Source organism: Lathamus discolor, chromosome 4, assembly GCF_037157495.1.
Source record: "Lathamus discolor isolate bLatDis1 chromosome 4, bLatDis1.hap1, whole genome shotgun sequence".
Classification (NCBI taxonomy): Eukaryota; Metazoa; Chordata; class Aves; order Psittaciformes; family Psittacidae; genus Lathamus; species Lathamus discolor.
Genome location: NC_088887.1, coordinates 52099635 through 52116122, shown reverse-complemented (window position 1 = coordinate 52116122; position 16488 = coordinate 52099635). Strand labels below are relative to the sequence as shown.

At 38.6% G+C, this 16488-nt stretch overlaps 1 protein-coding gene across 4 annotated transcripts in view; it reads right to left on the bottom strand.

Annotated features, from left to right (window-relative positions):
- Positions 1 to 937: 937 nt before the first annotated feature.
- Positions 938 to 16488, bottom strand: part of MID1 (midline 1) — a 247560-nt gene continuing 232009 nt past the window's right edge. For all 4 annotated transcript variants that reach the window (XM_065677459.1, XM_065677461.1, XM_065677458.1 and 1 more), the window contains exons 8-10: positions 8206 to 8367; positions 5787 to 5994; positions 938 to 4237 (exon numbers count right to left, since the gene is read on the bottom strand). In XM_065677459.1, the coding sequence (XP_065533531.1) occupies positions 3889 to 4237; positions 5787 to 5994; positions 8206 to 8367 (719 nt within the window). In that variant the 3' untranslated portion in view covers positions 938 to 3888. The remainder of the gene's footprint in view (positions 4238 to 5786; positions 5995 to 8205; positions 8368 to 16488) is intronic.

The following is a 16488-nucleotide window of genomic DNA, read 5'->3' as shown; positions in this document are numbered from 1 at the left end:
TCTGGCTATCTCTAAATGAAATAGCTAAAGCTCTGACACTTTAATTTGTGCCATCAACAGTGTCCTGTTGTGTTTTCTAACATGGAAAAAATAGTCCTTGCAATTAAGACACAGGATTAAAGTGTGTGATGTACACTGCTGTTTAGTGACCTACTACTGTTGATATAATGAAGAACATCCATGTGCTTTCACCTGTACTTGCAGATTTCCAGCTTTTCAAAGTGTATCCATACCTGAGGGATATTTATGCTTGCTACCCTTGGGAGCCACTCAGCGGGGGTCTCTTTGCTGAGCAATTGAGAAATGGGATACCCAAACCAGATAATGAATAAACTCACAGCAAAAAATGCAGCAACTCTGCTGCTCTCTGAAAACAAACCATGGGAAACTACAGTGGGCTGGAGACAGTCTACTAAATGATTTATGACATACAGCCCATTCATGAATGATTTTTTTCTCCACTAAATGTGCATTAACACATGGGAGCCTAACATATGGAAAATCTTACCTGGCCTCAGAGAAAAAAAGTCTCCTACCTTTCCATTACATCATTTCATTACCTTGACTACTCTGAGCCCATACTACTGTCTTCTAAAGAGATCGCGCTATAGTCTGCTTTAACCCTGCTGAATCCCAGATTGGGTTTTAAATACACCTTTAAAACACTCATTATACCAACACAGGGTTTATCTACTATTCATTGCTTGCAACTCAGCAGACTATTCCTCAAAAATCTGTCTCTGTTAAACATGGCATTACACAGTGCTACCTCATTCCTATTCATGAAACTTTAAAAAATGAGGCAAAACTCCTCATCTAAGACTGCACACTATGTTACAGTACCATGTTTTATTTTTTATACAAGGATAATTGTTACCCCAGATTTTGATTGATTACTATGGACCATGCAAAATGCCACAGACCACAGAAGCTACATTTTCAAACGGATGTTTTTATTTATTAATCAGGCATTGAATCAAGTATTGTAAAATAAACAGGTTTTGCTTGTTAAAAAATGTCCAGAATACCATTCATAGCAAACTTGTTTCCTTGTAGTCATACAGAATGTGAAATTGTTCAAGAAACAAGCAAAAAAAGAAACACCTGACTAATTACTGTCAGTTTGTATGTGTATATATGTATGTATCATATCCACAAATTACACACTATATTTGTGCGTATACTGGTGTGTGTGCACCCAGACATATGTGTATATATATACACAAACATATATGCACAAAGAGCACTGACTGGCTTAATAGTCCATTGGAGAAATGTGGCTTAGCCCCAAATGAGTATTCTGTGCTAGAATAAAAACGATACAAGGCCTATAGATAACAGACCACTCTTTTTCCTCTAGCCAAAACCATGATCTGTCTTTAGAGTCACGGTCTATGTTTACAATGAAAATATGTGAGATCATTTTGGATCTTTCCAAATTCATGGTACTACATCCAGCTCAATCTCTGACAACATTGTATGGCCAAATGTTGATCAGTGTTTTCAGTTTGTCCACTACTGAAATCAGCTTCTAGATTTAATATTTCTGGCAAAAATAGCCTTGCTACATATACTTTGGTAATACACCCTTTCCTTTTAGGTAGAAATTTGGCAATAATCCTAGATTAAAACTCCTTTCTGCCTGCATCTTTTTATCACTGCTTTGTATCAGTTGTCGCCTGACAACTCATTATTTCATGCCACCACAGCTACCTCCCAAACATGCCAGGCCAGATCATCTGGGCTATGTACATCATATTGTACTGGCAACATTGTGCTCAATTATAAAAAAATTACGTTTGGGGATTTATTATTTTTTCATTTTGAGGATATACGTTTCTTGCTTACTAAAGATGCTATGACAAACGCTGCAGTTTGCTATACAGACACGTATTCCCTTATTAGTATGTCAACTCAGGAAAGATCAGTGGCTCCAACCTGTGAACACTGAGATGCTGCCCCAGCTGAAAGCCATGGTACCAGCAAATTTATGCCAGACTTTCCTCCACTTAATTCAGCAGTTATCAGGACATGTAAAGGGAAAATAAAGGAGCACAGCTAGGCATTTATTTTCTATTAAAGAAAGGAAAAAAAACCAAACAGGCATTATGTATTCTTTGTCTTGCTCTTAAGTTTTCCGTATCATTATAAGGCAAACTGTAGTACAGCTTTGTACCCGGAGAATTAGTATTTAAAAAATCTGAAGCTGGGCTTGGCACCATTTTGTCTTGGACTCATTGGCAAACAAAGTGCATTAAGGCATCCTTTTCAAAAGACACCTAAAGCATGGATATAAATTACTGAGCAACTCTTTTCTTAAAGCTGATATTCAATTTATCCTTTTTCTATACTGGCAGAATATTAACCACTTGCACAGTAACAAGAAGATACTGTAGGAAAACCAATCTTCTGAAGCTGTCATATGCTCAAGCATCTCCCCAAAATTATCAAAAAAATGATAATTTATACATAAGCATTGTAGAAATTACAAAGGGCTTCTATTCTGTAGAAGGAAAAGAGAAAAAAAAGAGCACCTGATTCAGCTTTGAGATAAAGTAGGTACAACTTCTATTGCCTTCATTGAAGTTCTCCACCAACACCGAGATGAATATGGGGCCCGCCCGTGCAGATTCCTACTGCTGCTGAAAACTTGTTTTTTACTCCTCATTCACAAAGAGAACTGTGCTTTCTCAAACAACTCAGGACAATGGTAACTGTGAGCAAACTCCAGCTGCAGTGTTTCTCCATACAGCACATGCAAAACAGATTTCCTTGCTTTGTTATAGAGACTACATAGTGTATGACAATGAAACATTTGTGTTTAATTTAAAATCAATGGAAAAGTGGTGCATGTCTCACTTCCGAGTCGTTGGCTGGGCTTGCTATGTTGAACCTTGTAAAATCAGCAATAAGCATTCACATGTCTACCATTAAAACTGTGACATCTTCTATTACAATCAGTCCTTAAATGATGCCGTGCTTTATCAAATTAGTCTACAGTCAGACCTTGGATTGGCTGCTCTCCTCCAGTGTTGCTAATTCTCAGAGATGGTATCAGTCTTTCACATCCTCAGTGATTCCACAATGTTTCCCAAAGACGAAAACGAAGCACTGGTAGATGGGAATATTGCCATCAATAAAATAAATCATGATATGATTTATCCACTCACATTTCTAGGAGATATTCCATGTTTTAGATGAACAGAGAGAGCACTGCCCTGTGAACAGAAGTAACTTAAACTTTATTCTTTCGCTGTGCTGTCTAGCTCCACTTCCTCACTGGTTTTCTTTTTTTTTTTTGTTTGTTGTTGTTGTTCTTTTTGGTCTGCACACTCCCATGTGCAATTTAGAAACATAGAAATTAGATCTTACACTCAATAAGACTGGTAATGAGAGAGCTAGTATTGACATGAGTAAAATCTGCAGCATACTGACTTGTCCACTGCACAGTTTTAATCCTTCCAATTTCTTGCTTTTATCCACTGTAAAATAAAAGGATGTAGAGGGCCGATGAAACTTCAATCAATAGGACCATCAATGTGCAAAACAAATAAGCCATTTTCCAGGTGTTCAAGCCAGGCTTTCCCTTGTCTCTCTCCTCTTTTTTTTTCTTTTTTTTCTTTATAAATAATTTATAAATCTTCCTGTAAGAGACTAAATACAAACAAACCAAACAAAACCAACTGCAAAAGAAAGTTCTAAGATTAAATCCACTTCTTGTCCTTCCATACAAAGTACACAGTAAAAAGATATTCTTCCTTTTTCAGTTCTGGCCTGATTTGGCAGTGGTGGCGGGAGGCCACCATGGTCTGCCAGCTCCAGGCAAGCTCCTGCAGCTGTCTGGCCACCCTGGGAAGATACGTCATCCTATCATTGGACTTTTAGCAGTCATGCAAGCTGCTCAGAGGAGTCTAGGTGGTCAGGGATAGGCAAGCCAGTTATAATGGTCAAACATTTGTTCCACACAGTAAATGTGGGGCACACTGGCTGCCCAAACGTAATGTCGAAAGTGTAAAGGTGTAGGGAGTTCAAAGCATCATAAAAAGCAAGGGAACCATTGTCATAGTCCAGCAAAATCCCAACCCGCCGAAGGTGAGGTGCAGGCTCGATGGGGATTTCTTTGCTATTGTGCCGCACCACCCATGTGTTATTGCAGCGGCAAAGCACCCAGGAGGCAGAATTCTTCCCGATCCACTCATGCTTTGGTGCTGACTTGTAGGAAATACCAATGGCATACCTGAAAAACAGAAAACAACTCAAGGAAACAAATGCCTCCTGACATGTTTGTCTCTTGGTGAAGTCAAATGTTAGCCCAGAGGACCCACTGGAATGTCCCAGCCTCTTACTTCTACTGGTTAAGTTCTTATTAAGTAACGTTTCACCATAATATCCACACAGGCTCTGTTAACGTTTTGCCCCATCTGTCTTTCAGGTCTGAGAGGTAAGGGAAAATTTATTGTCCCTTGTATTATTTTCAGTTTGGGTACTATGGCAATTTTTTTGAGCACTTGCCTCTGGTATTTAAAAGGAAGATTGTTGAGTACTCAGCAACTCAGGGTTTAAATCACTGGGCCTCAAATTTCCACTTCCAAACAGATGAATACAGAGGAATTCATTGATTTTAAAACACACTGCTATCTGTCAGTTAATCTGATCTCTCCTTGCTCCTTTAATATATGGCCCAGAAGAAGGAATGCAGAGTAAACATCAAAAGACACATTAAAAAAACCATTTTTACTGTTCCCAAATATGTTTTGCCAGATGTTGGTGTGGTTTTTAGATTCAAATGAGCGTTTTTTGGACTGGGTTTTGGGCCAAGTGAAGCAATTGTAGGTGAAGACATTTGCTCTGCAAACCACAATTTATGGCAAGATGTGCAGGGCAATAGGATTATGAAAATGTTCTCATTAATGGACACTGAGAGCAAATACTTGATTTCTCATATGTATATAAACCTGAAATTTAAAAGTTCCTCACATTCTAGAGACACTGCAGTATTTGCTGGGCTTTCAATCACCAGAGATTACTGTGCCATAAATTACTCTATTTCCACTCCTTCACATTGGCACAAGCAAACCACAGTCTTCTTGTTTGAGACAGTGGGCATACCTAACGACCTTAGTGATTTTTCCATTCCATTAACCTCCATCATGACTGTTGCCTTTGAATCCCAAGGAATGACATCTCTTCCACTGACTAAAAGGCCCCTGAAATCCACCTTTGTATGACACAGAGGATCATTCAGGAGTGGAGGAAGGCACTCCTCCATTTCCTGCCCCATTTCATACCCTGGGGCACAGACCTACGGCTCTGCTTCTCTGCGCCCCCTTCATAGAAGCAAATCTGACTCTACCCCTGTGAAACTAGATCATCAAATTCTCCTTATATTATTTGTTTTTTCCTTACTGAAGGATGCTAAGATCTTTCATATTTAGTAAAGAAATGACCACACTTATGAAGTTTGCTTTTTTGTTTAAACAAGATGAAACTTTCTGAGTACTCCAATTCACAAAAATCTTAAAATGCAGGTCCAAAAACCAGCTATCCCCAGCCGTGGAGTAAAAGTCCTGTGAAGGCTGCTAAACATAAAGATCCGGCAGATTTCTTTCCAGAGTATGAAAATGCTGGAGACTGAGAAAATATTCTGGCAAACTATATGAAAGAATATGCTTGTCCTACTCTTGTACTGTTCCTCATGCCTCTGCTATCGCTATCAGAGAAACTGCACCACGACCTGCATGGTGTGAACTAGACATTAATTTCGCATATATTTTCTATATACGTACCATGTACTCCCACTTATAACCACTTCCCAGTAATGCCGCCCGCTGTCAATGAACACATTGCCAGCTACTCCATAGCTCCCTTGGCTCGTGAATCGCTCTGGTGTGTGACTCTTTTTGGAGGATGTTTCATCACGTTCCACTGTCAAATTATCATGAGACACTTTCAGTTTTCTATGAGCCGATTTGGGGTCCAGTTTAAATGGCTGACCTGGAGACACAGAGACAAAGATGGCAGAAGAATGGTTTGGCTTTGATTTTGGAAAAGAGAGTGGATTAGCAAGCCTCTAAGAAGCCCACAAGATTACATAACCATATTAATCTCCTCCTCCTCCTCTGAAGTGTTCTTCAGATGGACTAACCTATTCTGCTCCCTGCAATAGCTACTTTGCATTGTCAGTTTACTGTCAATCTCATTGCGCACTAACTTCCCCGTGTCGATAATCCCTGCAAAGAGCCCCACATAATCATCATGCCTATTATCTCTGACCTAGAAGTAACCTGAATACTCTAATTCTTGCCTGTAATTGAAACCAATGTACATGCTAATAAAGGTCTGAGGGTTGCTTTTTTCACAGCATATTAGATTTAGAGTAAATTGTGTTCTATTAATTCTCTAGGGATAAAGCTCCATAATAACATCTTCATCATTGCTACAGAAAGTATAATTTCAACTCTCACAAAACGAGTTGGAAAACAAGAAGAAGCAGACGCCTTGTCTGTTCGTTGACTCACAGCTTTATTTATGACAAACACAGTCAACAATTCAGGATCACTTTGGAAGGATGTCCATGTGGTGCTGGATACTGTGCACTAAAAAGAAGGAAGTGAACTTGGTCCAAATAATATAGTGTAAAAACATTACTGAGGCTGTTGCTCTTGGCAAGTATATTCGGCTGTAGCACAAGGTTTGTAGACAATAACAGGAAGCTTTTTGGTAAACCGAACCCTGCAGATATATAAAGCCTGCCACAATTCTGACAGGCTGGCTCATTGTGTCAAAAAGCAAAATGATCATTTACCTCCAGTGGGAGACAACTAGGAAAGTATGACTCCACAAGTGGTCCAGCAAAGACCTTTTTCCCTTCTTACTGTCTTTCATACCAAGGGGAAAAAATGTAAGCGAAAGATTTGATGACATGCACAGAAAATATAAATGAGTGTTCTCATGAGATCTGTGTGAGGCACTGACATGTACTTCAGATAAGACAGAAATTGTTCATTTATCTACTTTTTCAATGTGTATTTAGTTAGGTATTATGATCAAGTCTAAAATAAACTCACTGGAAAATATCAGGGCACATTTTTCCTGCTTTTTCTTACTACTTGCTAGCAATAAAATACCTACAGCCTGCCTCTCTATGGGATTAGGAGCCTCTGTGCTGTCTGAAGGATGTCTTTTTCTGTACTGGATTGTATCTGGCCTCATCGTTTCTCACAGTCACCTGAGAAATTGCTTTTGTGCCACACTGGGTCACAAATTGACAAGAGGATAAAAGACTGCCATTTCCGGATGGCTCCTCTAGGTATGTATCTGCTTGTAGGTTACCAAGTTTAACAATACTCAGATTCTTGGTAGCAGATGTGGAGTTTGTATGAGCAGCTTTTACACAGAAGTGCAAGCGAGGTTAACAGCAGTGAGGAGAAAGTCAGAAATGTGTATATGCCATTCCCTGCAGCCTCTTCCTTGCAGCGTTCAGTATCACCCCTCTTCGAGCACACGCCCCTACAATAAGCAGGTTTCAGAGGGTGAACAAATCCCAGCGTTCCCTTTGCAGTGCTCAGAGCTGTCCATGAGGACTTCATGACTGAGCAGTCGGCTGTGACACATGAATTAAAGGGCTGAAAACCAATCTTAAAATTGCTATGTTACATCTGATGATAATTTGTGTAACCGTTGTATTTTTGAAGTGGGATCTCTGACTACTCTACCACATTGTTGAACTCCATAAAAACTGAAAGGGATGGAGTTATGAAGTTTTCCAGTATCCCAAGAAAGAGATCATTTTGGAGGATAAAATTAAACTAGCAATTATCTTATGAACACTATACAAAAATACAATGTTTAACTGCAAACATAAGAAAAACTTTTGCTTTGCAGAGGAAAAAGAATAGAGAAGACATTAAAACAAAACCGCAAAAGAGTATTTTCAATCATTTCACATGTGATGGCTCTGTTCCTAAATGATATTTCCAGTGACCAAGCTATAGATGTTTCTCTCTCTCTCTCAAGAAAAAGGTAATTTCTGCACTGCTGAAGACTCTAGTAATCTTGAATCAAGTTAAATAAGTGGCTTTCATTGTGGGAAGCACTTTAAACAAGTTTAACTGCTCTGTGCTCTTTTATCTTCCAAAGATCAAACCCAGAAAGGAAGGCAAGAAAGAAGAAGTAAGCGTGCATGCCGGATCTCACGTTACTCACTGTTTGTCTTGAGCTTGCCAGGCTCGCTGCTTCTGCTGCCTGCCTGATTAATGGCCTTAACAATGAAGATGTACTTAGTGCCACTCTGTAACCCATGCACGGTGTAGTGGTTTTGTTTGATATTGGGAACAATCATCCAGCTGTCGGCTGAGTTGCATAAACCTGCAATTTCAAAAAGAGCACATCAGTCATAACATACTAAGCACTTTGTAACAGAGGAACATTAGAGCACTCCCAAGCACCCAACAATGGATATGAATTTTGCTTCTCTACCTTTTAAAGTGCTGTTACATTTACTAAGTTGCTACTTAATGCCACTAACTCATTTCATCAGCCCTCAGCCAAGGTAGCTTTTAAGTTCTTACTGTGTGAAGTCAACCATGAAAAATGGGCATTTAAGAAATGACTCAGTGGAGGCATGAACAGTCTGAGATTTTTCATACCCTAGCACAAGGAATTTTTTATTGCTTAAGAAGCAGAGGATTATGGAGATCCCATCAATCTACTGTTTGGATTAATGAGCTCAGTTTAAGCCTCAGAAAACTAACGTAAGCAGTGAAGCTAGGAGGGCTGGGGAGGCACCTTTGCCAAGTCCCCAGGTATGCATTCTTCAGGACCTGAAGCAAATCACGGGAGGCCATACAGGGTGGAACATGGGCTTCAGAGCAAGCTTTGGCTTTTACACTCCAGATTTTGCCACAATGTAATTAACAGTAAATTTAATGGATGCACTTTTTGATTTATATCCTCATGGTTAGATGTCATCTAGGGAAGAGCTGGATAATTTTCCAGTTACAAAATTTTGGGGGTACATTTGATGCATGCCACTGAAGTATAATATTTAGGAAGTAAGTAAAATAAGGGAAGAGCAGTATCATCTTCAGAATATGAAAATACTCCAATAAGATGAACTTATCTCTCTAAATTTTTCCTACTGTGACATAGATGCAATGGCAGTCAATCACCCATGTTACTTACTGTACATTTTGAACAGCTCCTGGTCTAATGGATTCCCAGTCTGATAGCTCTCTTATTATAAATGTTTACATAAATAACAAACATTAATGAAATGTGTATACGCTCACAACCTCTTATGCAGTTATGCAGCTAGAAAAAGATACATGCAGACAGAAGTGTATGCATGTATGTGAATATGTAAGGCTGGAAAACTTCAAAAGAAAAATGTCTGGATTAGGAACCTGACAGACTTCTTGGTCTCTGCCTTTACTGAGCATGGAACATGTTAGGAAAGCTGTTGTGTTATTAAAAAACAGCTTTAAGCTTTTAACTCATGTTTTACCATCAAACCAGTAGGTACTAGTGAACAGAACCCCTTAGAAGTCAATAGTAATTTCAGCTCTGCGTATTAGGCAATACAAAACCTTTATATGAAGCAAAAATAAATAGGCTACTGAACAAAAAAACTTCAAAGAAAAAGACCTGTGATCCAGGTTTACAGACTCATAGACAATTCATAAACATACTGGAAGGTTCCTTTCTAATTTGGGATGTGCTTTTCATAACAAAAGATCATTAGGAACAGAACTCAACCCCAAATTTAAAACTAAAAATTATGTTGGTTTTGCCTCAAAGTTTTCCTATGTGTACATAGCATCCTTGAGAGGCAGGCAGCTATTCATCCTGTTGTGCAAATGGGTAACTGAGGCAGAGTTTCAGGCAGGGCTCGTATTACCATGTCATCTAATAGAGCTGCAATGCCTAACCTATTTTTCTGGACTCTGAGGAGATGCAGAAACCAGTGAGTACCTGCTTTCACTTCTCCAGTTGCCAGCATCCTACCCCACAAGTGCCTCTCTTTTACCGGACACAGAAGACGCCCAGGCGAGCAGTGTAGGTGAGATCCCTAACTTCAGGTATTTAAAATGAGGTGAGATGAACACCACCACCACCCCCCAATTTGAAGTCTGGAAGTCTAAACCTGTGGCTGAACTCATATGTGGGTTGTGGCCTTTGGACCACGATTTACCAGAATGAGAATATTTCACTGTTGCAATTTCCTGGTGTAAAGTGGGAAAAATGAATTCTAGTATGTTCTTAATGCTCCAATTCTAGTATGTTCTTAATGCTCTAGTATGTTCCTAATGCTCCAAGCGTCCTGACCACACGTAGCCTCCCTAAATATCAGCTACAAGGTATTCAAATAGTTTGCTATATATGGATAGAAGCTGCAAAGAAAAGCAACCTTGCAGCACTGGTTTTCTCAAGAATATTGAAGAAACAGATCGCATAGAGCAAACATCTGTCTACCTCCTGAAAAAAAAGAACTTAGTGTTATACCACATGATAACCCCAGTTGTGCCTAGCACTTGTAGTAAACTGCTTGTATCAACATCAGTCCATGTCTTGTTCCACTGAAACATACATTTATTCATGTAGTCTGGTGTGATGAGGTTTCCTGAGAGAAAGAAAGGAAATGAAAGCAGCAGTTTCCTGGCATAAGATATTTCACTGACTGACCAGGGGAATCCTCATCTTTTTCCAATGAAAATTTGCCAGTTACTAAAGGCACACTTGCTCTGTAGCTGAACCACCAGATTGATTTTGCATTGAGAACATTACTTACCTGGGTCTTAGGTGCTCTTGTAAAATAAGTGTTAAGTTAAAATAAAACAAAATGAAGCACTGGACTTAGAGGGAGTCCAGTATGACCAAGAACTCCTTAACTCAGATGCCTCTGTTGAGCCATTGATCCTGGAAATCACTTTACTTTTCACAACCACACTTTGGAAGCAAAGGGCTATGGTATACATAAGCCATATATAAATAAACCCTTACATAGGCACAGAATGCCCAGATTTTGCTAAGTCGTATCAAAACTAGATTTATTTAGTCACTACAGATCTCTAAAGGGGACATGTTCCAAGCTTGCATTACACTTTTTAGGATGCCCTCCAGAGGCTGATCGCCCCTTAATGAAGTATAAAACTTGGATCTAAATAAGTATATGAAGGACTGTAAAGGTACAGTTGCATTGCTATGAGTCTCCTCTCCCGTCTATCCTCTCCTCCTGCATATGTGGATTTATGCATAGAATCACATACCCAGTACTCACTAGTCTGTAAAACTTACATAAGAGTAAATTATTGTATTATTAAATAATCCATCTGATGGTTAATTTATATTTCTGTGTACAGAAGGCAGATCCACAACAATTTTAGGTACTGCTATATATTGGCTTCTGCTGCCAAGACTACCAGCGTACAATGAATGCTGGATGTGCATGACCTGGTTACTCTGCTCAACAGACCTTGCTGTCCCAACAAGCTCAGCTCTTGCCTATGCACCAGTGGTGTGCCCACGTGCTTTCTGACTGTAAGCTATTTGATAACAGCCTTTAAATGGAACTTTGATTCAGAAATCTTGGGAATGACTTTTGAATGAGTCAAACAAGTCCAAAATCTTTTAAAACAGAGAACAGTAACTTAGCGGCAGCCAAGTTAAGCTTTTAGGTATGTCACTGCATGAAAGAATTTGTCTTCAGTTATGCCTTGTCAGGACAGCCTTTCTTTTCCTGAATGCAAAAGAAGACGATTAAGAAAGTTTATGGAAATGAGCAAGCAGCCTGGTAATGCGGGCATCTGGGGACAGCTCTTGCCCCCTCAGCTCCCTGCCGGTGGCAGCAGGTTAAATAGAAAAGCATACATCATCTCCTCACTGGCACAGCAGCAGGCGCTAAGGGTCTCCTATTGTACCCACTCCTAATCCAGGCTAAATTCAGGTTTCTTCTTTCAAAAACCCATGGCTTTTTACAGGGTTATGCAGGTGGTAAAACAATGTCTTTAAAAACTGTAGCCTACAAAAATGCAGAGAATTTAAATTACATCCTGGAATGGTGCAGTGAGCACAGTGATGCCCTTACAGGATGTGTGAGTTTTCAAAACAAGTTTCTCAGAGTCTGGAGGTAATAATTTGTAAAGCCATTTCCCTGGTGTTGGCTCTTGATGTACTTTAAAAAACAGATGGGGAAAATCCCAAGGTGTAAATCCTCCTAAAATTTACACTGGTAGATTTTAATAAAATAACATCTTCTTGAAAATTTCAAGAGGAGGAGAAAAGTCATGGGAAGGTTATTTAATCGTTTGAGTATTTTAATTATTTTTAAATGCTTTTTAAATAAATTATTACCAACTGAAATCTGGAGAACAGATAGCTCTCCACTCCTACTCTGCATTCCCATATGCAAGAAAACAATATATGGAGGATTCCTGTAAAAAATATCACCTTATTTTATTTGGGGGGGGGGGGGGAAGAAATGTCCTCTATATACTTCTCAAGAAGAAGTTTTCTCATTTTTATCCCAAATTCTCTTTTGTGACATTAAAAGACACTAAAATCCTCAACAGCAATCTGAAGATTATAAGGAATCCATTTTTAATAAATTAAAACTTCCAGATACAGACAAAAGCCAGAATATTCAGAAATTAATTAGTGAATAATAGATTATTCCTGGATGCTTGGGCTCCTAACTGTCTTAGTTCCTTCAACAAAATGTTATCCTATCTTACATGAAGAGTAACCTTATCATGTAACACTGACAAGGTTCTGACAATGCACTGTATCCTTAATACTGTGACTTTCAGTATTTAGCCGATGTAACTAAGTAACCTAATTTACCAGGAAATAATTATTTACTGCTTTTTGTCTTGAAGAGACGTGTTTTTCTTGAAGACATCTTGTATCACAGTAAAACACTGGGTGTTTAAAATTTAACCTTCCTGAAGCACCCTAAAGCAAACCTATGATGTTAAAAAAATGCGTGCTCAATGAATACTTGAAAATCTATTGAAATGGGATAATGAAATTATAATGCATGTTAGCTAGATAGTGACAAAGTCATTTTAAAAGCCTTTACAATATGCAGATTGCAGGTGATTAGCTGCCTCTCAGAAATGCAAATGTGTAACTCTGAGAACAACTGCTTTAGTTAAAAGCCTGCTTAATTTAAAGTTCTGTATTGCTCTTATGCACAGAACAGGGCTGCCAAGCACTATAGCCAAGCAGTTTGGCCACATTTGGAAATAATCTTTCCTGTATGAAATAGGATTCAAAATGAAGTACTCTATTTGGATCTTTTCCATCAAATGTTGACCCTCCAATTTTTCAGTTAATAAAAAAGAATATAGTTGATTATGTTGGATAGAAAATACACTAGAAAAACATAGCATTGCTTGTTTTTGTTACTGAATTCTTAGCAATCTCTGAATGATATATGCCTCTGGTGGGAGAAATGTACTGAGAAGTGGAAAGTGCAGTCAGGCTGGCTATGTGGTTTTAAGAAAGAATTCCAAAATAACAGCCTCCATTAGCACAGTAGGTGAGTATGTATGCAAAGTGATTCCTATTGTCTCAGGGGAAAACAGCTTGTTGGTTTAATGCAGTACTCCAGCTACTCCCTTGTGGCTAATTCACAGCTATAAAAACACAGAACTGAAGACACTCTATGAACCTGTTTACATTATCTGCTACAGGCAACACACAATACTAATGGAAAATTTTGGGGACATGACAGAGGAATAAATAAATTTTAAAAATAATTGTATGCAACGCATGCAAATGACATATATCAAGAGAAATTTCTGCTAATCCAAAATCTATTTCATGAAAACAGGATTAAAAAAAAATTAAATATCACCTAGCACCAGTTCATGATACCATGAAGGCTGCAGTTCAGTGCCTGCTAATGCTACTTACAGTGGAAATAGCTCTCCATGTTCAACCACACTACTACAGTACACTCCAATATTTGAGGCTAAATCTTGTAAAGTAATTTCTGGAAGTTGGGATATTAGACCCTTCTGCAGGACAAAAAGTATAATGCAGCAATGCAAAGAAATACCCAAGCAGTATTCTGAGCAAAATCAGGACATTAGTGGGTGAATTTCCAGTACCAGTGGAAGTTGGAATGAACTGGGAGAGTCTCATGTGTTAGAAACCTGGGCAGATCTGAAACAGTTAGATTTGGCAGGAACACCCCAATTGGAGGTGTTCAAGTCTACATTAAATAATGAGATTAAAAAAAAAGCTTTACAACATTTATAAAACACTTCCACATACATGTAACCATGTACAGAATTTGGGTTAATATTATATCTTTCAATTAAATTGAAACTAACAGCCAGGATATTTGTGTAGGAGCTGTACATTAAGAAAAAGAGAGAGAAAGAAGCAAAGAAAAACGGCCAGTTCTTTCATTTCTTCCTACTGTGACTTAAGGTCTTCAGAGCATTTTGTAAACAAAGTTTCTTACAGTGTTAATTTGTTCTCTCTTCAAATTTTTAATGACACAATTTCTGCAAAGCAGTAAAATGAGAATTCAGACTTCACACTGAGCACTTCATGCTATACCCCAAAATTATCATCTTGCATCTCTGAAAGTAGACTGATAAATGTTTTGCAGATCAAAGCTTTCACCTCCAAATGGGAAACCTACAATACAGCCTAAACATTAATACCTTGTTATTTATTCACTAGTAAGCAAAGAGTAAAACCTGACATCATAGAGGTGTGGAAATGGCACAACTTTCTGCTGCTGTGTTCACACATAGGGCCAGTAACTGACTTGCATAAAATCTTCTAGCATAAAGCCATAGATAAAAATGGTTAGAAAACAAGCAATGAACTATGTTGTCATTAAGTCCTGCCTGCTTAGTAGTGATTAATCAGAGAAGCTTTTCCTTGCTCATCTACCTTGCTTCAACTTGTTCCAAATTATTAATAGATCTTTTACGTTATCCAGCTTGCTCAGATGAAGGATCATGTGTTGAAGTTTATTTCATCTTTCCAGCAGTCTAATTTTTGAAGTGTTTAAAATCAGGTTGTTTAGTGAAATACGAAATGGAGGTTTTGGCAAAACACTGATCAAATTTTCAATAGTTCACCTTACTTTTTAGTCAATCCTGAATACCAAATTATATTCACAGTACGCTACTTAAAAATGGTGTTAAAATGCCAGCACATGAATCTTCAGACGGCCTTTCAGATGGCTTGGAAAAATAACTCCAATTTAGTGATAAAATGAGGTGCATGCAGCAACAAAGGTGCCAATGCAGAAGTTCAGTTCATTACTGAAATTGGCATAGATCATACATTTTTCTATAAAGTATGTAAACATGTCCGCAGCACTGACTTTCATCAAAGTATCTCAGTGAATTTTGTAAGAAGAAAAACATTTCTGCACTGGATCAGAACTAAGCCTGTCTAGCTCAGTGAGTGGCTGAGGTATCTGGTGGTGGACAAAGCAAGAGTGTAGGAAGGTGTTAAGGAACAAGAAAAGCACACAGCCATCATTTCTCACCATGATCTGGCAGACCTCAATAGCTCACAGCTCTGGGACTTCCTGAGCCAGAAGGAAGTCTCTGCACTCCATTGTTCGCAGTGGATTTCTCTTGTGTGATCTGTCTAGTCATCTCTTGAACTGAGACCCACAACCCTCTGTGGCAATGAGTTTTTGTTTATTCACAATTTAAATGCACATTGACTGAACAAACTCCACCTTTTGATTGATTTGGTTTGTTTCAGGATCCTTGTTTCATAAAGCAAATATGTGTTAGTTACTGGTATTCCCATTAAACATACAGGGAACAGGAAGAAGTTAAATGACTTCTCCAAATTCATAATCAATGATCACTTTGCACTGAACCCAGAAATGCTGACTTCCCGGCCAAAGATTAGAAAGTATTTTTTTCTCAGAGGAATAGCTATTTAACAACAAAAGAATCCAAGGAATAATCAGCAAGTTTGTTCATTAAGGAAAGCCACAGATTCAAAACAGGGAGTGCATTTAATAAAAAATGTGCTGCAATACAAATATAAAGCAATGATTATTAATGTAATTACAAGTCAAACAAAGTTACCATATTAATTGTTGTTCCACTGAAGTTTGCTGCCTTAGAGTATACTGATACCAGTGCTTTGTAGCCTCGAAGTCCGTAAAAATCAGAGGGAAGGACTTAGGCTGTATTTGTGACAAAGGTCCAAGTGTCAAGGTTATCTAAATGACAATGGGGCTGCAGTTCTGACTAATGACGGGTTCAACATAGGCTCCCGAGTGCCTGACTTGCCCAGACAAAGGAACTGAGGTCTTTGTCCCTGCTGCATCTGCACACAGGGACCTAGGACACAAGAGACAAGTCCTGTTAACACAGACAATACTTGGGCTTTTGGGAATATGTGCTGGTTTCACTCTTTGAAATCTCCCACAACATAGCAATTCCAGGAAAGACACAAGAAATCTTAACTGGATTAATTCTACATTTGAAATTC